The sequence below is a fragment of the Anomaloglossus baeobatrachus genome, chromosome 5, assembly GCF_048569485.1.
Source record: "Anomaloglossus baeobatrachus isolate aAnoBae1 chromosome 5, aAnoBae1.hap1, whole genome shotgun sequence".
In the NCBI taxonomy this organism is placed as follows: domain Eukaryota; kingdom Metazoa; phylum Chordata; class Amphibia; order Anura; family Aromobatidae; genus Anomaloglossus; species Anomaloglossus baeobatrachus.
In genome coordinates this window covers 500,680,068-500,704,716 of record NC_134357.1, presented here as the reverse complement: position 1 = coordinate 500,704,716, position 24,649 = coordinate 500,680,068, and the positions used below count along the sequence as shown (strand labels likewise).

The 24,649-nt window shown below is 51.0% G+C and overlaps 1 protein-coding gene across 1 annotated transcript in view; it reads left to right on the top strand.

Moving 5' to 3' along the window:
- Positions 1-24,649, top strand: part of LOC142312828 (uncharacterized) — a gene marked incomplete at its 5' end in the record, with an annotated part of 95,678 nt that overhangs the window by 6,189 nt on the left and 64,840 nt on the right. Inside the window, one exon of the mRNA XM_075351814.1 lies at positions 16,873-16,963. Within this exon, the coding sequence (XP_075207929.1) occupies positions 16,873-16,963 (91 nt within the window). The remainder of the gene's footprint in view (positions 1-16,872; positions 16,964-24,649) is intronic.

The following is a 24,649-nucleotide window of genomic DNA, read 5'->3' as shown; positions in this document are numbered from 1 at the left end:
TGAAGTACAATATGTCACGAAAAAACAATGTCAGAATCACCGGGATCTGTTGAAGCGTTCCAGAGTTATAACCTCATAAAGGGACACTGGTCAGAATTGCAAAAAATGGCCTGGGCATTAAGGACAAAACTGGCTTCGTCCTTAAGGGGTTAAAAAGAGCTTGGATGGACATCTGTCTGGGATGAGGTAGTGAATCCTGCTTTGAGCAGGGATTGGACTAGATGACCCAGGAGGTCCATGCCAACTCTACCATTCTAATATTCTATGATTATACAATCGACTTAGTAGGACCTGTGGTGAGGTCATATCCATGTGACCAGAAGGGGCGGGGCCTCAGCCAACAGAAAAATGTTGCTTGTGGTATCAGCTTTGTGGGCTGAGGCCCCGCCCCTTCTGATCACATGGGTATGATCTCACCACATGTCGTCCTAGGTCGATTGTATAATACTTATGCTAATTCTAACAGGGGGAGGGGATAACTATGAATACCCTCCCAAGATATTATCTGATGCTAAGCTGCTGTCACTCAAGAAGCTGCTGATTTTATAAACTTTACTTTCTTGGATTTCAAATCTAAACATCCGAGCTGACCACTAACAGTATGTAGAGAATCAGTCTGAAAGTGCCAGTATATTGCTGGCTTTAGGTTATATACGAAAATCCTGGTGATTGGTTCAATTAAGTGTGAATCCACATTAGGCCAGCGTCACACTAGCGTATGAGGCTGCTTTCACACTTGCGTTGTTTTGCATCAGTTGCAATCCGTCGCCTTAAGGAAATACGGTATCCTGGAAAATATTTTGCATGATTCCGTTTTTTTTCCCCATAGACTTGAATGGTTGAAGGATTGCGACTGATGGCCTTGCGTTGCATCTGCCACACGACGGATCAGTGACCGTCGGGCCGCAGGAACGCAGCATGTAGCGTTTTTTGTAGTGACGAAAAAAACGCTGTGCGCAGGATTCTGTCGGCATCCGTTCTTGGTTATAATCTCTCCTCTCCTCCCCTCCAACACATCACTCACAAAACGGATTGTGACTGATGCAGAACAACGCAAGGGTGAAAGCAGCCTAACTCCTCACACAAGTGCAGTGTGAGAAATCTTGCGTTGCACTCGGCCTAATGTTAACCAATTGAGCAGCTCAGATCTGCGAGTTTTTCCTCAGTCCTAATCTAACCTAACCGAGTCTTGGGTCACTCACACTCGTATAAGTGAAACTTCGAACTTCACTCTGGGTCAGAGTGCAGTGCGATATACGCACAGGCTGGCAATGGAGGAGATGGAGAGATCACTCTACCCCCTCTCCTCTATACTTGTGATCCGAGCCTGAGCTGGGGGTCATTAGCATATTGCATTCGTTGCCTGTGCATCGGATACCATACGCTAGTGTGATGCGAGCCTTAAGGCTATGTGCGCACGTTGCGTACTAGCCCTGCAGAAATTTCTGCAGCGATCTGAAGTGCACACGTGCGCTTCAAATCGCTGCAGAAAATGTCCGTAGAGAAAAAAAAAAGCAGATTCCATGCACTCTGCCTGCAGCTCCTGCCATAGACAGAGCAGGAGCTGCCGGCAAAGCGCACGGAAGAAGTGACATGTCACTTCTTAGAACGCAGCGCTTCGGGCAGCAGCCGAAGCGCTGCGCTCTAAGACGCCACGTGCGCACGGCCCCTGCACAATCTCCACAAACTGGAGCGTCTGTGAGACAGCTTACATGATTAACCCGTAAGTAAAGTGAATAAACACGGGGGGCGTAGCCTGGACTGCAATGTGAGGAGACGTGTCTGTGGAGCTCTCCTGCAAACACCCATGATAAATACCTGAACACCGCTGCTATCACTACCTCAGCCGGCTGTCTGGAAGATAAGGTGGTGGGGACTTGTCTGGGGTGAGTCTGGTGGATGCAGAGCGGTGCCATGGTCCGTCGCAGGCAAAAAGATACTGGAGGCGGGAAAGTCCCCAGCTCTCAAGATGGTGCCATGATAAGGCAGGAAGCTGAGAAAGCTAATGCAGCCTGTCAGCAGAGGATGCAGATCGCTGTAAGGGGTGCTTCACACACAGCGAGCTCACTGCCGAGATCGCTGCTGAGTCACGCTTTTTGTGACGCAGCAGTGACCTCATTAGCGATCTCGCTGTGTGTGACAATGAGCAGCGATCTGGCCCCTGCTGCGAGATCGCTGCTCGTTACACACAGCCCTGGTTCGTTTTCTTCAAAGCCGCTCTCCTGCTGTGACACACAGATCGCTGTGTGTGACAGCAAGAGAGCGACAAATGAAGCGAGCAGGGAGCAGGAGCCGGCGTCTGACAGCTGAGGTAAGCTGTATCCAAGATAAACATCGGGTAACCAAGGTGGTTACCCGATATTTACCTTAGTTACCAGCCTCTGCAGCTCTCACGCTGCCTGTGCTGCCGGCTCCGGCTCTCTGCACATGTAGCTGCTGTACACATCGGGTTAATTAACCCGATGTGTACAGCAGCTAGGAGAGCAAGGAGCCAGCGCTAAGCAGTGTGCGCGGCTCCCTGCTCTCTGCACATGTAGCTGCATTACACATCGGGTTAATTAACCCGATGTGTACTGTAGCTAGGAGAGCAAGGAGCCAGCGCTCAGTGTGCGCGGCTCCCTGCTCCCTGCTCACACTGGTAACTAATGTAAACATCGGGTAACCATACCCGATGTTTACCTTAGTTACCAGTCTCCGCAGCTTCCAGACGGCGGCTCCGTGCAAGCGCAGCGTCGCTTGCACGTCGCTGCTGGCTGGGGGCTGTTCACTGGTCGCTGGTGAGATCTGCCTGTTTGACAGCTCACCAGCGACCATGTAGCGATGCAGCAGCGATCCTGACCAGGTCAGATCGCTGGTCGGATCGCTGCTGCATCGCTAAGTGTGAAGGTACCCTAAGGCTGGAGAAGTTTGCCTGGACTCCAGAGAAATCACTTCAGCATATAGATAACAGAGGTGAGAAAGGAGAGGAGGGGGAAGACAATGCCAGCTCTGATGAGATGGGGGATGGTGAAGAGCAGCAAGGTAATACAGGAGAGGTGGAGAAAGCACATAGTGCAGAGGAGGCTACAGAAAACCCCACTTTAAAGGATGTTTTTGCAGTGGTGTCTTTTTGTAAAGAAGCTCTGACTACCCTGACAAAGCAAGTTAAGGGATTACAGGCAGAGGTTGCTGGCATTAAGAAAGACCTCAAAAAAGCAGACCTGAGAACAGGAGCTGTGGAGGAGAGAGTGGGGATAACAGAGGATCATATTACAAAACTACAAAAGTCTGAAAAAACATTTGCACAGCAGATAGCTGAAATCATGGCAAAAAATGATGATTTAGAGAATCGCTCTAGAAGGAATAACATCAGGATTGTCGGCATCCCTGAGAAAGCGGAAGGAAGAAACCCCACTGAATATGTAGAAGACTGGCTTAGGGAAAAACTTGGTGCTAATGTCTTATCCAAGCTCTATGCCGTGGAACGTGCACACAGAGTCCCGATGCAGCCACAACCAGCAGGCAGGGGCCCTTGCACTATGCTAGCCAAGCTCCTCAACTACATGGACAGGGACACTATACTGTGAAAGGCAAGAGACATGGAGGATCTTATGATTGACGGCCAGAGAATTTCCATATACCCGAACTACTCCATTTCTGTTCAAAAGCTACGTATGACTTTTACTGGAGCAAAGAGACGCCTGCGAGAGATTGGTGTGCAATACTCAATGATGTTCCCGGCAAAGCTAAGAGTGACGGCGTTGGAGCTGGTGCACTTTTTTTACAACTCCGGAGGAAGCCATGCAGTGGTTAGACGCAAACGAAAAGCGGATCCGTTTGAAGGAATGAGCTGACTGTCTGAATATGAAGTGTGTTGGAGAAGGCCGGCTGAGGCTCTACGACATCCTTAGGAGCTTACAGGGGACCCTTCTTGTTTTTTGTTTCTTTTCTCCCCCTTTTTTTTTTCCTCCTTCCCTTTGGGATTGAGGTAGTATGCAGGGGGAATGCGAAGGGTGTGATGTGAGCTTCGCAGGACATGGGGACTGCCTAATTAGGCGCGGTGGTGGTGTTTACAATTTGAGATTCCACTTTAATTACTGTTCGCCATTTTACTGTCATATTGGTTGAGTGGAATATGATTATACATAGAAAGGGTGGGAGTGGAGAATTGTTGGAAAAGAGACGAGTTTAAAAATGTGTCTAAGAGGGGAAGGCGAGGGAGGTGGGGGGGAATTTAGTAGGGATTATGGACCAGGTGTGGAAAACCCGATGCTTCACGGGAGTACTCAAAAACAGGAAGTGGTGGGGAGCAGGAGGGGAGGGGAGCAGGGGGGGAGGGGGGAAAGGGGTAGGGTAGATGCAGCATGGGGAGATACTACAAGGTTTGATGGTTTTACTGGGTGGGATAATGCGGGTTAGAATTAAGGTGTTGAGTTGGAATATTAGAGGGTTATCATATAGGTCTAGGAGAGCGGCAATAATTAAATATGTTCAAGACCAGAACCCGTCAGTAATATGTCTACTAGAAACGCATCTAAGGCTGTGCGCACGCTGTGTTTTTTTTACGCTGCGTTTTTGTGCGTTTTTGGCCGCTAAAAACGCACAAAAACGCACCTGCGCTTTTAGCTGCATTTTGCTGCGTTTTTCCAATGCATTGCATGGGCGAAAAACGCAGGAAAGAATTGACATGTCCACTTTTTTTTTTTTTCAAGCTCAAAAACGCAGCTTAAAAAAACAGTTGTGTGCGGACAGCAAAAATGAAAACTCATAGACTTTGCTGGGGAAGCAAAGTCATGCAGTTTTGAGGCCAAAAACGCACCTGAAAAACGCCGCGAAAAACGCACTGTGCGCACATAGCCTAACAAAGGAGACAACACATGTTTTAAATAGGAGATTGGTGCAGAAGGCCTATCATTCCACCTTTTCCAACTATGCAAGGGGTGTATCACTGCTGATCCATAACTTTGTGCAATATGAAGAGATAGAAGTGTATGTGGATAAAGAGGGACAGTGTGTGGCTGTCAAGTGTAAAATATTTAGCAAACTCATGTGTATAGTATATATATATATATATATATATATATATATATATATATATATATATAAAAATAGAGGATAACCTCGGCACTCTAAATCTCCCAAAGTAAGTCACAACGGATAGTAATGCAAAATCACTCTTTATTGGTCCGTATTCAGAAATTTTTTACATAAGCATATATGTTTTTGTCCAAAACAAGTTACGAATGACGTTTCGGCCTGAGCCTTCGTCAGATTGGACTTATCTGCATGTAATCATGAGAAATGACAATAATCAGTATCACATAAGAGTGAGAGAACAATAACATAGACTTTGAACAATGTAGAGGTACAATTGGGATGCAGCAAAAAATTGCAACACAGCAAGAAATGAAACACATGATACAAATGTCATAATACAGTATAAGGACAATATAGTAATGACAAATATGGGGTCAGAGTAGGCTTAGACAGCTCTGGTACGAAAGAGATGTCAATCATAAAGTAACATGTGCAGTAGGTGTAGAGCTACACTATGCATGGTAGAGCTAATGGGTAGACCGACCATAGAAAAAGAACGGAAAAAAAAGGGGGGGGAGAAAAAGTGGAGCCAAGTTAATGTAAAGTAATACACTGTAAGGATTGTAAGCAAAGTATTACCTAGGTAGGGTGGCCAAGAGTTAATGCAGCCGGTAACACATATCATGCCAAGGTCCTAGTAAGGTGAGAGAAGAAGTATAGATGACAAAGCAGAGGATATAAGTAAAAGCCATATAGGGTAGGGAGGGACAGAGGGTCGGTTACCATTACTCACCTCGCCACTTGTGGACGTGCGTTCAGAACTAGGGCGCTCCTGTGCAGTGAGCTAGGTCCGGCGTGCGAGGGTTCTTGAAGGAGGTGTGGGTGGGACTCTGCAGATCACTTCCTGCGTGTGGAACGCAGGAAGTAAGGAGGTGGAACGCGCACCGCGCATGCGCAGTGCGCGCTACACCTCCAGTGACAAATCTGGGTGTGATTAAAGTAGCGTCCACATGGTATGTTTAAGCCAATGCAGGGGGAGGAGGGTAACCACTATACAAGTGCCTGGAGAATCGTAGGAAGCCGCTGCCATGTTTTCTAGTGCCATCTACATAGACAGGTGGTAGTGCAGTAATTCTTAGAGGTGCTGGTGAGTGCACTAATTCAGTGGTGATTAACATTTCTGAAAAAAGAAAGAAACGCATTAGTTATAGGATTATAACAGAGGGTCTCCATGATAGTAGTGTCATAGGGTTAGACATATGCAATCATAGTCACCAGTGGAAAAAAAATAAGACATCCATGAATAAAAGCATGAACTATTGAGCATATAAGCATATAAACAATCCCAGTTTTTTGGTGGGTCTTGACATGTAGGATTGTTAATTTTGCACCTAGATGCGGTTCGATCCCTATTTTTCCCATAGGATGTTATCCTTGTGTGTGTGTATATATGTATATATATATATATTATTTATATATATTATATTTTGTTCATATGCTTATATGCTCAATAGTTCATGCTTTTATTCATGGATGTCTTATTTTTTTACTCCATACCATGCACAAATGAACTACTCCTTTGAGCTGCAGCTATGACCGATAATAGATGACCAACTTTGGTTGGTTGAGGAGATCCTTGGGGTCTTTAAAGATTTCTATCGCACGCTATATTCTTCTAGCAGAGATATGAGGGTGGAAGAGGTGGACTCATTTCTTGAGCGAGGTGAGCTTCCGGTGTTGTCTGTGGCGGATAGAGATAAATTGGAGTCACCTATTACTATTGATGAACTGGAGGGCGCTCTGCATGGCATGAGCAATGACAAGGCACCGGGAGTAGATGGGCTACCGGTTGAAATTTATAAACAGTTAGAAGAAATCCTATTACCCAAACTATTGAAAGTCTTTGAGGTGGCGGAGGGGGAAGGTGTATTGCCTGGATCTATGAGAGAAGTAGTAATTCCTAAGGAGGATAAAAATCCGAGGCTTCCAGACTCATATAGACCAATCTCGTTATTAATTGCGGATGTGAAGCTTCTGGCTAAGGTGTTGTCAAACCGGCTGACTGGAGTTACATCTAACCTAAACATATGGACCAATCAGGGTTCATGGCCAATAGGTCGACCACTGTTGATATCAGGACATTATATCTTAATCTACAGTTGTCGCCTGACAACCCTGGCCGGAGGGTGATCGCTTCGCTAGATGCTCAGAAAGCATTCGATAGTGTTGAGTGGGGGTATCTGTGGAAAGTGTTGCAGCATATGGGTTTTGGCCCACAGTTTGTAAAGTGGGTGCAGCTGTTGTATAATAGGCCTACTGCTAAAGTTAGAGTTAACGGTATGACCTCCTCAGCGTTTGAGTTGCACCGGGGAATGAGACAGGGCTGCCCACTATCGCTGCTCCTATTTGCTATTGCAATAGAGCCTGTGGCGGCGGCCATTAGGAAATCGAAGGAGATCCATGGATTTAGGTATGGGCATTTAGAGGAGAAAATAGCTCTTTATGCTGACGATTTATTACTTTTCTTGGGGGATCCGTCAGCCTCATTGGATCATGCCATGCAGATAATAGAGAAATTTGGAGAAGTTTCGGGACTGACCATTAATTGGTCTAAATCGAGCCTCTTTAAAGTGGATGGGGAAGTAACCTGGACAAATGATAGTGAGCCTAACAAATTGAAGAGTGTGGACAAATTTAAATATCTAGGTATCCAGATATCTCTGCCAGTAGAAAAATACATACAGGTGAACTTATGGCCGCTTCTTAAAAAATTGAGAGCCAAAGTGGATGCCTGGAACAAGCTACATTTGTCAGTTGTTGGAAGGGTTAATTTACTAAAGATGGTAGTAATGCCTAAACTCCTATACATACTGCACAATGCCACTGTTTGTATTTCAAAGAAAAGATGTAAAGGGATAAACTCACTGTTTAGGGACCTGGTGTGGGGTAAAAAGCAGCCTAGGGTGCGATTTAGAGACTTTACAAAGGCCGAAAGATGAGGGGGGGTCTAGCAATCCCAAATCCGGAATTGTATTATATGGCGGCGCAATGTCAACACCTCAGGGGCTGCTCTGATCGAGAGAAAGATGGGGGCATTAAAGAAGTGCTGGAATACATAGTGGGAAGCAGTCCATTGGTAATGGGACTAGAGGATGGTGCGGTGGGGATCTTGGGTGGAACGTCTCCTACAATGGCACTTATAAACAAGACCTGGGATAGGCTGAAAAGGGTGCGAGGGGTGACCCGGTTAACTAAGTTTACACCTATCTGGGATAACAGTAATCTCTCGGAGATTCAGAAAATGGGGAATATTGAGGAGTGGAGACGCAGGGGTGTAATATACATGCATCAGATATTGGACGGGGGAATTGTGAAATCGTTCCCGCAGTTACAGAGTGAGTTTCAGTTGCCGGCGTCCGGCTGGCTCCACTACAGTCAATTGAAACATGCGATTGCAGCCCAAGCGGCTAAACAAAGTGTGGACATACAGACTGACCTGGTACTGGAGTATGTGTGTAAGGGCGGAGGAAGCACTAAAGGGATCATTTCTGACACGTATAAAGATATACTACATACCTTTCTTTTAGACTACCCAATTAAAACTAAATCTAAATGGGAGGAGGAAGTTGGGCCGATAACGGAGGAGGTGTGGGAGAGTATCTTAGAGTATGTCCCTAAACTTTCCATGAGCGAACCGGCCAGACTATCCCACCTATACGTGATTCACCGGGTATATAGGTCTCCCTTACTGATGTTTAAAATGGGGTTGAAAAGGAATTTGGAGTGTCCAAGGTGTCAGGGATCTGACGCAGGTATTTTTCATATGATGTGGTCTTGTCCGAGACTGGTCTCCTTTTGGACTAAGGTTATCCACAAGATAGGAAGAAGGGCAATGAGCCCCATAGGGGTGAATGGACCCCATGACGATCGGGAGGGTGCAAGGTTAGGAAAGGGTTAATGGGGTTTGCATGGGATGGGGGATATGTGGGAGTACAGGATTGGTAGAAGGGAGCTGTAAGGGGATTGGGGGGGAGCAAGGATGGGGTGGGGTGTTGTGAGAGGTATAAGAGAGGGGGGTGTACTGATCACCTCCCCTTTCGTCGCTTGATCTCTGTGTCCCAGGACGTACTGCTGCCTCCTGCCATGGCTGCCCTTGCTGAACTGCTGGAGATGGTGCGGGGGGCCTCCGAGGTATTAGGAGTGGATGCCCTGAGGCAGCAGCTGGCAGCGGTCTGTGGGGCTGGAGCGGCGCCGCCTGCTGTTCCAGCGCCCGGGCCGATGCTACGTGCTCGGCGGGCGCGACCGCCGGAGCGCTACTCCCCCAGCTGGAGGGGGAGAATACGATCAAGGAGCCCCTGCGGGGACCCTCCGGAGCAGCGGCGGAGCCCTTCCACTCACCTAGGGGAGCAGCCGGCCACCGGGAGGAATCCGCGTCGGAGATCCCGTGGGTCGGGGGTGGGCGGAGCCTCGGCGAGGCCCACTTCCGGTCCGCGGCCTGCGCAGCATCGGACCGGAGCATGGATGACGGCAGCCCCCAGTGATGTGCCGGCTGGGGGTGGCGCTCGGCGTGCCGGATTGCCGGAGGAGACTCCCTGCAGGCTGCAGGGGAGAGCTACAGGACGGAGGACGGGAGCAGATGCGCGCGGCGAGGTCAGGAGATCGGAGGAGGGGTACGGTGGCCCGCAGGCACAGAGGAGATCGGTAGTCACGGTCCCCCCCGGCGAGGAGCGTGCTGGGGGAGGGTCCCGGCGAGGAGCAAGCTCGGCACGGCCTTCCTGCAGTCGGCAGGGAGAGAGCCCTCTGAGGACGGCAGGAGAAGTGGCGGCGCAGCAGGATGGCACGACTACAGCGAGGAAAGACGGCGGCAGGGCGCCACGGCGGGAGAAACGGAAGAGGTCAAGCAGGAGTCGCCCGGACGAGCAGGGTGCGGTGACCGTGGGGGTCGACGGCCGCCAGGTGCGGGCTGTCCCCTCGCTGGTCCCCCCTGAGGATTTCGGCAGCGCATCTGACTCCAGCGAGGAAGAAGGAGCAGCGGCGGGTCGGACGGAGCGGCAGCAGGAAGATCGTGGCACGGCTGTTCCGGGGTCGGCGCAACGGCAGCCTGGTGAGCAGACAACAGAAATGTTTCATGCTGTGGGTAGCGCGAGCGGGGGCGGGGGTTCCGTCGCAGGACGCGTTGCGCTGGGGGCGAGTGCGGTAGGGCAGTCTGGTTTACCGGGTCCGGAGTTTTGGGGGCAGCTTATGGGGGTGTTGCAGGGGTTGTCTGCGGAACGGGTTAGTCGGACTGGGCCTGGGGCTCCGGTGGGGGCGTGGGTGGGCCCCACGGAGGTGGTGCGGACAGAGGCGCCGGTGCGCGAGGTTGCGTCGGGGGACCCGACCTCGGCGGCAGGTACGGGACAGGAGGCAGGTGGGGCGGCTTCCGGGGGCGCAAGTAAGGAGGCGGAAAAGGAAAAAGAAAAGGAGGATGAGGTTGTGCGCTTGGATGATAGGGCGAGGAGTGAAATTTATGTGTGTTTTGAAGGTCAGTTAGGGGTTCATTTGAAAAAGGAGGTGAGGGAAAAGATTTGGAAAGGGGAGTATGTGGAAATTTTTTCCCTGCTTCCCTTGGAAAAGTTTAATTTGGATAAGGTAAAGCCCAGTGATACAAAAAAGGAGAAGGAGGATGAGGAAAAACGGAGGTATAGGTTGATCCCGAGGACGTTTACTAACTGGCTACAGGCCTTTGCGATCTTAGCCAGCGTGATCGGGGAAAAGGAGCCGGAGCATTGTTCCGCCCTATTTGGATATATGGATGCGATAGGGGAAGCGTATAGAGTATACGGCGGTTTAGGGTGGTTGAGATATGATGAGCAGTACCGGCAACGGAAGGCTCTGCGGCCGGGAGTCCAGTGGGGCCACAAGGATATTTCTTTGTGGATGCGGTTAATGACGGCGCTGGTTCAGCCCTTTCGAGGGGGTGCCGGGAGCCCGGGTGCGAGCGGCGGGTCCTCGGCTGGACAGAAAAAGGGAGCTTGTTGGCAGTATAACGAGGGACAGTGTAAGTTCGGGGCCTCTTGTCGGTTTAAACACGAGTGTTCCGGATGTGGAGGGTCCCACCCTCTGGCCAGGTGCTTCAAGAAAGGGAAAGGAAAGGCGGGGGATGGATCTGGAAAAAGGGAGGACGCCAGTGAGGGTCGAGGCGATGCTTCCCTATTTAAGTAGATACCCGGATGTTCGGGCGGCGGAGTTGTTGGAACGGGGTTTTACGGAGGGCTTTCGGATTCCGTTTGAATCTGAGGTGCCGGTGTTTCGCCCGGGAAACCTGAGGTCCGCAAAAGAACATCCGGCGGTGGTGAAGGAAAAGCTGCAGAAGGAGGTGGAGTTGGGAAGGATGGCGGGCCCATTCCAGGACCCGCCATTCTCCAATTTACGGATTTCCCCCCTTGGGGTGGTTCCTAAGAAGGAGCCGAACAAATTTCGGCTCATTCATCATTTATCTTATCCGGCGGGATTGTCGGTGAATGATGGGATATCACCGGAATTATCGGCGGTATGTTATGTATCGTTCGATAGGGCCTTGGAGCTGGTAAGGGTAGCGGGGCGGGGGGCCCTGATGGCAAAGGCGGATGTGGAAGCAGCTTTTCGTTTACTCCCGGTGCATCCAGAGAGCTTTCATCTCTTGGGGTGTATGTGGGATGGTGAATACTATGTGGATCGTTGTTTGCCGATGGGCTGTTCCATTTCGTGTGCTTATTTTGAGGCATTCAGTACGTTTGTGGAATGGGTAGTCAAGGAGGTGGCAGGAGTCCATTCGGTGATTCACTATTTGGATGACTTCTTTTGCGTGGGTCCGGCGGGCTCTTCGGTTTGCTCCTTGTTGTTGTTTACGTTAGAGCGGATCGCGCGGAGCCTGGGTATTCCGTTGGCAAAAGACAAAACAGAAGGGCCGGTGACGGTTTTATGTTTCTTAGGTATCGAAATTGATACACTGGCAATGGAATGCCGGTTGCCGGAGGGGAAGCTGTTGGATTTGAAGGCGTCGGTGCGGTTTTTGTCTCAGGCCAAGAAGGTGCGGTTGCGCGAGTTGCAGTCAGTGCTCGGAAAATTGAATTTCGCTTGTCGCATTATGCCGATGGGGCGGATATTTAATAGGAGACTGGCGGGCGCAACCGCGGGGGTAAAAGCTCCAAATCACTTTGTCCGAGTGACAAAAATGATGAAAGGGGATTTGTTGGTGTGGGAGGAGTTCTTGGACCGGTACAACGGTCGGACCCTTTGGATGAGCGAGGCAGTGTCCAATAGCCAGCTGGAATTGTACACTGATGCTGCTGGGGCGACGGGTTTTGGAGCAATTTTTCAAACACGCTGGTGCGTGGGAAAGTGGCCGCAGCGTTGGGTGGAAGCAGGTTTGGTGAGGAATTTGGCGCTGTTGGAATTGTTTCCCATTATTGTGGCGGTGGAGTTGTGGGGCCCTGTTTTTGCTGGAAGAAGGGTTTGCATGCATTGTGACAACATGGCGGTGGTGCATTCCATCAACGCACTGTCGGCAAAATCCCCGCCGGTTGTGGGGTATTTAAGGCATCTCGTGTTGCGTTGCTTGGAGTTAAACATTTGAGTGGTGGCTCGGCATGTGCCTGGGATTCACAACGAGGTGGCTGATGCGCTATCACGGTTTCAGTTTTGCAGGTTCAGGAAGCTGGTGCCGGAAGCGGACGCGGAGGGAGAACCTTGCCCGAACCGGCTGTGGGACCTGGCATCGGTATAGCATTTGAGGGAATTCGGAGATCGGTGTCTGAGGCTACTTGGTGCCGATATCAGGCGGTGTGGAAGGAATGGGCAGAGTTGGAAAGTAGGGAGTTCATGGAGTCGGGTTACAAGGGTCGAGTATTGGGGGTACTGATGTTAATAAGTGGGGATTTTTCGGAAGGCAGGTCGGTTTCGGTGATTGGTTGCAAGTTGGCGGCGTTGGCCTTTTTGTTCCAAATGCAAGGGGTTCGGGACGCAACTAAGGATTTTCTGGTGCGACAGGCAATGAAGGGTTTTCGGAAAGGGGCTCAGTCGCGTGACTCTAGGCGGCCGGTGTCATTGCCATTGTTGGTGCGTTTAGTGGGGTGTTTAGGGGAGTTATGTTCGTCTCCTTATGAGCGGGTGTTGTTTTCGGTAGCTTTTGTACTGGCGTTTTTTGGGGCCTTTCGTATTGGCGAATTGGTCAGCACGACTAAGCAAGCGATGGGTGGTTTGCTGTTGGGTGATGTGATGCTGGGGGAGGATAGAGTGGAATGTCGGCTCCGCTTTTCTAAGACGGATCAGAGGGGCCGGGGGCGCTTAGTAGTGTTGTTCGCATTACCGGGGCACCAGTTGTGCCCAGTGTTACATGTGTCAGAGTTTTTAAAAGTGCGCGGCGGTTACCCTGGTGTTTTTCTTAGACATGCGGACGGATTGGCTTTGTCGCGGTATCAATTCAATGCGGTGCTGAAGATGGCTCTAGCAAGGGTGGGGGAGGAGCCACGTGAGTACGGGTCTCACTCTTTCCGGATTGGGGCGGCAACGGAGGCCGCCAGGTGGGGTTTGAGTGAGGACTGTATCCGGCGGATTGGGAGGTGGGAGTCTTCCAGGTTCCGTTTGTACATTAGGCCTCACTTGGTCAGGTGATGGTCAGGGGTGGGGGATTCAAGTTTGGTGTTTGATGCCGGTTTTGTGGGGCAATTTCTTGTTCTGTTGCTGTTTTTATTCGTGGTCTTTGTATTTTAGGTCCATGTCTTGTGTGGATCCTCGGGCACTCCTATGTGTATTGGGGAGCGTTACGGGCGGATGTGCGACGTGACGGTCGGCAGCTTGGAGTGTCGGTGTCGGAAGCTCGAGTAAAGTGGCTCGGTATTCGGGGCATGACCTGGGGTAGAGTGCGCCCTGAGGTGGCTTATTATAGCCGGATGGATCGGGTCCCTGATGTGTTAATTTTGCATGTGGGGGGGAACGATTTGGGAGTGAGGGCGGCGAGGGAATTGAAAAGGGATATTAAGCTGGACCTGTTGCATTTGTGGAGGGCGTTCCCGGGCATAGTTATCGTTTGGTCAGACATTATAGCTCGGGCGCAGTGGCGTTTTGGGAGGTCGGTAGACCGTATTAATAGGGCCCGGAGCAAGCTGAACCGGGCTATTGGCAGGTTTGTGGCGAGAAATGGGGGGTTGGTGGTGCAGCATAGAGAATTGGAGGAGTCCACGGAGCAGTATCTGAGGAGAGATGGGGTTCATCTGACTGATGTGGGTCTGGATTTATGGATGTTGGGTTTGAGGGATGGCCTAGAGCAAGCACTGGGGGTGTGGGGGGCTCGGGCCAAGTAAGGGTGTCACTTGGCCGGCCTGTGGCGGGGTGATAGGTCCGTCTGAGAGGTTGGGAGTACCGACAGTCGGTTGTTTGGTACGAAGTCGCTCAAGGGGAGTGGCTTCGGAGTGGATGGGAACTTGTGGGCGGAGGTCCCGCAGGTTCTGGGTAGGGGTAATTAACGATGGAACGTTGTTACCCCTCACCTTGGGCCGGGTGATCACGGCCGAGGTGGTCCTCTGGGCCGGTTTGGAGGTTACGGCCGGGGGGTTAGGAATGATGGTTTGCCTCTCGGACGGATCTATCGGTGTTTCTGGTTATACGGGTATATATGTATAAGGTTAAGTTGAACAATTGAGTGGCATGTTGGGCCACGAGTTTTGGTATACATATATACGGTAAAATAAAACTGTGGCCATTCCTGCAATAAAGTCGTGGTTCTCGTCTTTATTTAGGGAGATATAGTACGGGGAGGTGTTTCTGCAGGATAACCTGCTTATCCCTTATAGATGCGTCAAGAAGGGCAATGAGCCCCATAGGGGTGAATGGACCCCATGACGATTCGGAGGGTGCAAGGTTAGGAAAGGGTTAATGGGGTTTGCATGGGATGGGGGATATGTGGGAGTACAGGATTGGTAGAAGGGAGCTGTAAGGGGATTGGGGGGGAGCAAGGATGGGGTGGGGTGTTGTGAGAGGTATAAGAGAGGGGGGTGTACTGATCACCTCCCCTTTCGTCGCTTGATCTCTGTGTAACACCCGCCCGCCCTGATATATAATTTTTATGTATATGTTTATATAAAAAAAAAAAAAAAAAAAAAAAAGGTGAAACGGTGATGGTTTTTTCAAAAAAAAAAAAAAAAAATTATAAAAAAAAAAAAGGAATAAAGGTGAATACAAGGTTGAGTTGCTAATCTATTGTTGTCACAGCGGGGTGATAGGTCCGTCTGAGAGGTTGGGAGTACCGACAGTCGGTTGTTTGGTACGAAGTCGCTCAAGGGGAGTGGCTTCGGAGTGGATGGGAACTTGTGGGCGGAGGTCCCGCAGGTTCTGGGTAGGGGTAATTAACGATGGAACGTTGTTACCCCTCACCTTGGGCCGGGTGATCACGGCCGAGGTGGTCCTCTGGGCCGGTTTGGAGGTTACGGCCGGGGGGTTAGGAATGATGGTTTGCCTCTCGGACGGATCTATCGGTGTTTCTGGTTATACGGGTATATATGTATAAGGTTAAGTTGAACAATTGAGTGGCATGTTGGGCCACGAGTTTTGGTATACATATATACGGTAAAATGAAACTGTGGCCATTCCTGCAATAAAGTCGTGGTTCTCGTCTTTATTTAGGGAGATATAGTACGGGGAGGTGTTTCTGCAGGATAACCTGCTTATCCCTTATAGATGCGTCAAGAACATATGGGTTTGTCCTTCCCAGGGAACCATTGCTATGCATATTGGGATATGTTGAGGAGCTTGGGGTGGAAAATACTATGAAAATTGCCATTGATAGGCTGCTGTATGCGGCAAGAAAGCTGATCGCCAGGTCCTGGATTAAAAAAGACACCCCCCCCCCCCCGACCAGGGGAGAGTACATTAAAAGGGTGAAATGTATTCTTCAGCTGGAACAGGGAGTGTATGAAAGAAGGGGGAATGTTAAAATGTTTGAGAAGCTATGGTCTCCTTGGCTGCAATGTGAATAGGATGAGTGATGGACCAGTAAACTGGTCTGGGACCGGGATAGCCGTCGGAGACCTCTGATGTGTGTGTTTTGTTTTATTTGTGTTACTAGTAGTTCCTTCTGCACGTCTGGATGAACGGGATGGTTGCTATACTGCAGTTGGAGGGTATTCTAAGTGTGTACTAAATGGGATGTAGTATCGGGAAGAAGTGTTGCTGCCGGGGTGGGGGTGGGGGAGTTAAAGGGTTAATAGATGTGATAAACTTAATTTGGATGCCGATTTGTTATTCTGTTGTATGTATTCTGTTTTAATAAAAAAGTATCTGATTTAAAAAAAAAAAAAAGTGAATAAACACACAGAAAAATCCTTTATTTTAAATAAAACACAAGCCCCTCTTTCACCACTTTATTACCCCCCCCTCCCCCAACACACAGCTTCGGCGTAATCCACCGAGGTTCCACGACGCTTGCATCCAGCCGCGTCTGACACCTACTCAATGTAGCCTTGTTCAGTGAGCGACGCTGCAGGGGTAACTACAGGTCATTTTTCACGGTCAGTATTGTGAACACATTACCGCTCGCGAGAACTGCCGAGTGTCCTCACAGGGACTCTATTGATTATCTATCACTCTATCCCTCTATCTATAGATCTATTTATCAATCTATCTATTAATCTATCCATCTTTCTATCTATCATTATCTTCACTCAAGAAATTTCTTAAGAAAAATCCTTTTTCTAGTGCGCACATAGCCTTAGACAGGAAACCTGCAGCTATGTGGTAACTACTGGTATCATGTCATTTGTGATTGTCTTGTTCATTTATGATCTTTTCTCTATTTTGATATCCTTCTCCAATTGTCCTTAACCTATACAATATCTGTTTCAGGGTGAAGATGTGACCCATATTAATACTACAGAGACATATGTGAGGGGTGATGAGCGATGTATACAGGAGATTCCTACAGATAACCGCACAGGTGAGTAATAACCTCTAAATGCCAAAAAGTCAGTTGATTTGTTGGATACTGCAATTGTGTTGAATTGTAAATTAAATGGTAAAGTAGTTTTTGATGTTTTTAGGCTATGTGCGCGCTAGAAAAGTGATTTTTCGCAAGAAAATTTCTTGAGAAACTAATTGGAGTTGAAGATTACCGCACCTGCGGTAAAAAAAAATGCGCCAAAAACGCATTCAGTTTGCCGCGTTTTTGCCGCGGTTTTTCCGCAGGTTGGTGCCTCCGATTTTTTTTATGCTGTAACTGCAATAAATAATATAGATTAATAGATAATCGATAGATAGTGGATAGAGGGAAAGATGGATAGATGAATAGATAGCTAATAGATGAGAAAGACATATATAATGTCCCACCCCCCTGCATATTCTAAGCTGGCACCCTTTAGTGACTTTCATGTGGCACTAAAGGGTGCTTAGTCTTGTATTTAGCCAAAAAATACCGTATTTTCTTTTTCGCTCTATTGGGAGACCCAGACAATCGGGTGTATAGGCTATGCCTCCGGAGGCCGCACAAAGTACTACACTTAAAAGTGTTAGGCCCCTCCCCTTCTGCCTATACACCCCCCGTGCTCCCACGGGCTCCTCAGTTTTTTGCTTTGTGCGAAGGAGGTCAGACACACACAGCACAGCTCCACAGATTAGTCAGCAGCAGCTGCTGACTATGTCGGATGGAAGAAAAGTGGGCCCATATAGAGCCCCCAGCATGCTCCCTTCTCACCCCACTCTTGTCGGCGGTGTTGTTAAGGTTGAGGTATCCATTGCGGGTACGGAGGCTGGAGCCCACATGCTGCTTTCCTTCCCCATCCCCCTCTGGGCTCTGGGTGAAGTGGGATCTTACCGGTCTCCAGGCACTGAGACCGTGCTCCATCCACAACTCCTGTGGAGCCTGATGGATAGGAGCCGAGTATCGTTCAGGGACATGGCCCTGCATCTTGGAGGTACTCTGTATCCCTGTGGGGACCGCGCACGGCATCACCTCAGCTTTGCTGGGTGTGCTAGTACACCGGGGACCGCGGCGCTGACCGGGTCTATATGTGTGTTTATATGTAAGGGCTACCGCACTAACCGCCGCTGCCATGGGACACTGCGGCGCGGCTGGGACTTGTAGTTCGCCGGGGACTTTCACGCCGGCCGCGCTTTTACGGTGGCCGCGTTTATTACTAGAGTCCCCGGCTTCCTTGCGGCCTAGTTTACTTTTCTCCCGCCCTCAGCCCTGACAGGCAGGGGGAAGGGCGGGGCGCTGCACGGAGCGAGCAGCTCTGAGGGCTGGAGTATGATTTACATACTCCACCCCCCCTCACTGTGCACGGTGTGAGCACCAGTTCGCGCTCTTTCTCGGCCACGCCCACAGCTCCCTCATCTCGTCAGGACGCCGCAGCCATTCCTGTCAGCTCCACCGACGCTGCAGAAGAGGGACAAGTCCTGGGAGACCCAGACACGGTCTCTGGTGGCCTCACAACCGCTTTAGGCGGCTGGTAAGCAGCACCTGTTGGTGCTAGCCCCATGGTGCTGTAGTGTATTGGTACATTATTTGTGTATCATATATACTTTACACTGTATGAGCACAGTGCATTCTGGCTATATACCCTTTTGTGTAACTCAAGGAAAACTATAGCATGGCGCCCACAAAAGGCAGGGGTGCCAAAACACAGGCTTATTATGCTGCCTGCGCCGCTTGTAAGACCCCACTACTGGCAGGTTCCACTGACCCTCATTGTGTGCAGTGTTCGACCCCTGTGCCACTTCTTCAGCCGGAGCCTATGCTAAGAGGGGCCCAGGGGGAGACACCTGTTGACACTGTCCAGGTGACGGGGACTGAGTTTGCTAAACTCTCTGAGACTATGGCTAAGATACTAGAAGCCTTGCAGTCCAGGCCGGTATCTCAGCAACGGGACCCTGTTGAATCGTTGTTCCCGGGCCCCCCTCAGTTGGACCAACAATGTCCTCCCGGGGTATCTCCTACATCCCAGTCTGAGGGTTCTGACTTAGACCCCAGCCCCAGATTGACTAAGCGGGCTCGCTTAGAATTTCCCTCGACATCATATTGTTTAGGGTCTCAGCGGGGGGAATCTTTGGTTGATGATGCGGAGACAGCTGATCAGGATTCTGATCCTGAGAGCGCTCTCAATCTTAATACTCCAGACGGGGACGCCATAGTGAACGATCTTATTGCGTCCATCCATCAGTTGCTGGATATTTCTCCCTCAGCCCCTCCGGCGGAGGAGTCAGCTTCTCAGCAGGAGAAATTTCGTTTCAGGTTTCCCAAGCGGACACAGAGTATGTTTCTAGACCACTCTGATTTCAGAGAGGCAATCCAGAATCACCATGCTTGTCCAGATAAGCGTTTTTCTAAGCGCCTTAAGGATACACGTTATCCTTTCCCCCCGGACGTGGTTAAAGGTTGGACTCAATGTCCCAAAGTGGATCCTCCAATCTCCAGACTGGCGGCTAGATCCATACTTGCAGTGGAAGATGGGGCCTCGCTCAAAGATGCCACTGACAGGCAGATGGAGCTCTGGTTGAAATCCATCTATGAAGCTATCGGAGCTTCTTTTGCCCCAGCATTCGCAGCCGTATGGGCGCTGCAAGCTATCTCAGCAGGTCAAGCGCAAATTGAAGCAGCCACTTGCACGGCCGCGCCACAAGTGGCATCCATTACCACCCAGACCTCGGCAATTGCGTCTTACGCTATTAATGCTGTCCTGGACTCTGTGAGCCGTACGGCGGTGGCGACCGCCAATTCGGTGGTACTCCGCAGGGCCTTGTGGCTACGGGAATGGAAGGCAGATTCTGCTTCCAAAAAGCGCTTAACCAGTTTGCCAATTTCTGGCGACAGGCTGTTTGGCGAGCGTCTGGATGAAATCATCAAACAATCCAAGGGAAAGGATACATCCTTACCCCAGCCCAAACAGAACATTCCCCAACAGAGGAGAGGGCAGGCGAGGTTTCGGTCCTTTCGGGGCGCGGGCAGGTCCCAATTCTCCTCGTCCAAAAGGTCTCAGAAAGAACAAAAGAACTCTGATGCATGGCGGTCTAAGTCACGTCCTAAAAAGAACATTGGAGGCACCGCTAACAAGGCGGCTTCCTCATGACTTTCGACCTCCTCTAGTAGCATCCTCGGTCGGTGGCAGGCTCTCCCGCTTTTGCGACGTCTGGCTGCCACAAATAAAAGACCGCTGGGTGAGAGACATTCTGTCTCACGGTTACAAGATAGAGTTCATCTCTCGTCCCCCGACTCGATTCTTCAGGTCTTCTCCGCCTCCCGAGAGAGCCGAGGCTCTTCTGCAGGCGCTGGGCACTCTGAAGGCAGAAGGAGTGGTGGTCCCTGTTCCTCTTCATCAACAGGGCCACGGTTTTTACTCCAACTTGTTTGTGGTCCCAAAGAAGGACGGGTCTTTCCGTCCTGTCCTAGACCTGAAACTTCTCAACAAACACGTAAAGACCAGGCGGTTCCGGATGGAATCCCTTCGCTCCGTCATCGCCTCAATGTCCCAAGGAGATTTCCTTGCATCGATCGATATCAAAGATGCTTATCTCCACGTTCCGATTGCCCCAGAGCACCAGCGCTTCTTGCGCTTCGCCATAGGAAACGAACACCTGCAGTTCGTGGCACTGCCATTCGGCCTGGCAACAGCCCCACGGGTTTTCACCAAGGTTATGGCTACTGTAGTAGCGGTCCTCCATTCTCAGGGTCACTCGGTGATCCCGTACTTGGACGATCTGTTGATCAAGGCACCCTCTCAAGAGGCATGCCAACACAGCCTCGACGCTACCCTGGAGACTCTCCAGAGTTTCGGGTGGATCATCAATTTTCCAAAGTCAAATCTGACACCGGCCCAATCGCTCACATACCTTGGCATGGAGTTTCATACCCTCTCAGCGATAGTGAAGCTTCCGCTGATCAAGCAGCGGTCACTACAGACAGGGGTACAATCTCTCCTTCAAGGCCAGTCACACCCCTTGAGGCGCCTCATGCACTTCCTGGGGAAGATGGTGGCAGCAATGGAAGCAGTCCCTTTCGCGCAGTTTCACCTGCGTCCTCTTCAATGGGACATCCTACGCAAATGGGACAGGAAGCCGACGTCCCTCGACAGGACCGTCTCCCTCTCTCAGGCGACCAAAGCTTCCCTTCGGTGGTGGCTTCTTCCCACTTCATTATCGAAGGGGAAATCCTTCCTACCCCCATCCTGGGAGGTGGTCACGACGGACGCGAGTCTGTCAGGGTGGGGAGCGGTTTTTCTCCACCACAGGGCTCAGGGTACGTGGACCCAGCAAGAGTCCTCGCTTCAGATCAATGTTCTGGAAATTCGGGCAGTGTATCTTGCCCTGAAAGCGTTCCAGCAGTGGCTGGAAGGCAAGCAGATCCGAATTCAGTCGGACAATTCCACAGCGGTGGCATACATCAACCACCAAGGCGGCACACGCAGTCGACAAGCCTTCCAGGAAGTCCGGCGGATTTTGATGTGGGTGGAAGCCACGGCCTCCACCATATCCGCAGTTCACATCCCAGGCGTGGAAAACTGGGAAGCAGATTATCTCAGTCGCCAGGGCATGGACGCAGGGGAATGGTCCCTTCACCCGGACGTGTTTCAGGAGATCTGTTGCCGCTGGGGGGTGCCGGACGTCGACCTCATGGCGTCCCGGCACAACAACAAGGTACCAACGCTCATGGCACGGTCTCAAGATCCCAGAGCTCTGGCGGCAGACGCCTTAGTTCAGGATTGGTCGCAGTTTCAGCTCCCTTATGTGTTTCCTCCGCTGGCACTGTTGCCCAGAGTGTTACGCAAGATCAGGGCCGACTGCCGCCGCGCCATCCTCGTCGCTCCAGACTGGCCGAGGAGGTCGTGGTACCCGGATCTGTGGCATCTCACGGTCGGCCAACCGTGGGCACTACCAGACCGACCAGACTTGCTGTCTCAAGGGCCGTTTTTCCATCTGAATTCTGCGGCCCTCAACCTGACTGTGTGGCCATTGAGTCCTGGATCCTAGCGTCTTCAGGGTTATCTCAAAAAGTCATTGCCACTATGAGACAGGCTAGGAAACCAACGTCCGCCAAGATTTATCACAGGACGTGGAAAATTTCTTCAGCGCTCTATTGGGAGACCCAGACGATTGGGGTATAGCTACTGCCCTCCGGAGGCCACACAAAGCACTACACTAAAAAGTGCAAGGCCCCTCCCCTTCTGGCTATACCCCCCCGTGGTATCACGGGTTCTCCAGTTTTCAAGCTTTGTGCGAAGGAGGTCAGACATCCACGCATAGCTCCACAGATTTTAGTCAGCAGCAGCTGCTGACTATTTCGGATGGAAGAAAAGAGGGCCCATATAGGGCCCCCAGCATGCTCCCTTCTCACCCGTGGATGGTGTTGTAAGGTTGAGGTACCTATTGCTGGTACAGGGGCTGGAGCCCCACATGCTGTTTTCCTTCCACATCCCCTTGTAGGGCTCTGTGGAAGTGGGATCCTGCCGGCCTCTAAGCTCTGACGCCGGGCTCCATCCACAGACCCAGTTGAACCTGATGGATATGGAGCAGGAGTACAATCAGGGACATGGGGTTCACCGGTAAATGGGACGGGAAGTCAACGTCCCTGGACAGGAAAGTCTCTCTTTCCCAGACGGCCAAGGACTCTCTACAATGGTGGCTCCTTCCCACCTCATTGTCTCAGGGAAGATCCTTCCTGCCCCCATCCTGGGCAGTGGTCACGACAGATGCGAGTCTGTCAGGGTGGGGAGCAGTGTTTCTCCACCACAGGGCCCAGGGGACGTGGACTCCGCAGGAGTCCACCCTTCAGATCAATGTTCTGGAAATCAGGGCAGTGTATCTTGCCCTACTGGCCTTCCAACAGTGGCTGGAAGGAAAGCAGATCCGAATCCAGTCGGACAACTCCACAGCGGTGGCATACATCAACCACCAAGGAGGGACGCGCAGTCGGCAAGCATTCCAAGAAGTCCGGCGCATTCTAATGTGGGTGGAGGACACAGCATCCACCATATCCGCGGTTCACATCCCAGGCGTAGAAAATTGGGAAGCAGACTTCCTCAGTCGCCAGGGCATGGACGCAGGGGAGTGGTCCCTTCACCCGGACGTGTTTCAGGAAATCTGTCGCCGATGGGGAGTGCCGGACGTCGACCTAATGGCGTCCCGGCACAACAACAAGGTCCCGGCATTCATGGCGAGGTCGCGCGATCAAAGAGCTCTGGCGGCAGACGCATTAGTTCAAGATTGGTCGCAGTTCCGGCTCCCATACGTCTTCCCACCTCTGGCACTCTTGCCCAGAGTGTTACGCAAGATCAGATCCGATTGCAGCCGCGTCATACTCGTCGCCCCAGACTGGCCGAGGAGATCGTGGTATCCGGATCTGTGGCATCTCACGGTCGGTCGACCGTGGTCACTGCCAGACCGACCAGACTTACTGTCCTAAGGGCCGTTTTTCCATCAGAATTCTGCGGCCCTGAACCTGACTGTGTGGCCATTGAGTCCTGGATCCTAGCGTCCGCAGGATTATCTCAAGGAGTCGTAGCCACAATGAGACAAGCTAGGAAGTCAACGTCTGCTAAGATCTACCACAGAACGTGGAAGATTTTCTTATCCTGGTGCTCTGCACAGAGAGTATCCCCTTGGCCATTTGCATTGCCCACCTTTCTTTCCTTCCTGCAATCGGGGTTGGAAAAGGGCTTGTCGCTCAGCTCCCTTAAAGGGCAAGTCTCGGCACTATCTGTGTTTTTTCAGAAGCGTCTAGCACGTCTTCCTAAGGTGCGCACGTTCCTACAGGGGGTCTGTCATATTGTGCCCCCGTACAAGCGGCCGTTAGATCCATGGGATCTGAACAGAGTACTAGTTGCTCTGCAAAAGCCGCCCTTCGAGCCTCTAAAGGACGTTTCCTTTTCTCGCCTGTCACAGAAAGTGGCGTTTCTTGTTGCGATCACATCGCTTAGGCGAGTGTCTGAGCTGGCAGCTCTGTCATCCAAGGCTCCCTTCCTGGTGTTCCACCAGGACAAGGTAGTGCTGCGCCCCGTTCCGGAGTTTCTCCCTAAGGTCGTATCCTCGTTTCATCTTAATCAGGATATATCCTTGCCTTCCTTTTGTCCTCAGCCGGTTCACCGGTATGAGAAAGACTTACGTTTGCTAGATCTGGTGAGAACACTCAGAATCTATATTTCTCGCACGGCGCCTATCCGCCGTTCAGATGCACTTTTTGTCCTTGTCGCTGGCCAGCGCAAGGGGTCGCAGGCTTCTAAAGCCACCCTGGCTCGATGGATCAAAGAACCAATTCTGGAAGCCTACCGTTCTGCTGGGCTTCCGGTTCCTTCAGGGCTGAAAGCCCACTCAACCAGAGCTGTGGGTGCGTCCTGGGCTTTGCGACACCAGGCTTCGGCTCAACAGGTGTGCCAGGCAGCTACCTGGTCGAGTCTGCACACTTTCACCAAACATTATCAGGTGCATACCTATGCTTCGGCGGATGCCAGCTTAGGTAGAAGAGTCCTGCAGGCGGCAGTGACATCCCCGTAGGGGAGGGCTGTTTTGCAGCTCTAACATGAGGTATCTCTTTACCCACCCAGGGACAGCTTTTGGACGTCCCAATCGTCTGGGTCTCCCAATAGAGCGCTGAAGAAGAAGGGAATTTTGTTACTTACCGTAAATTCCTTTTCTT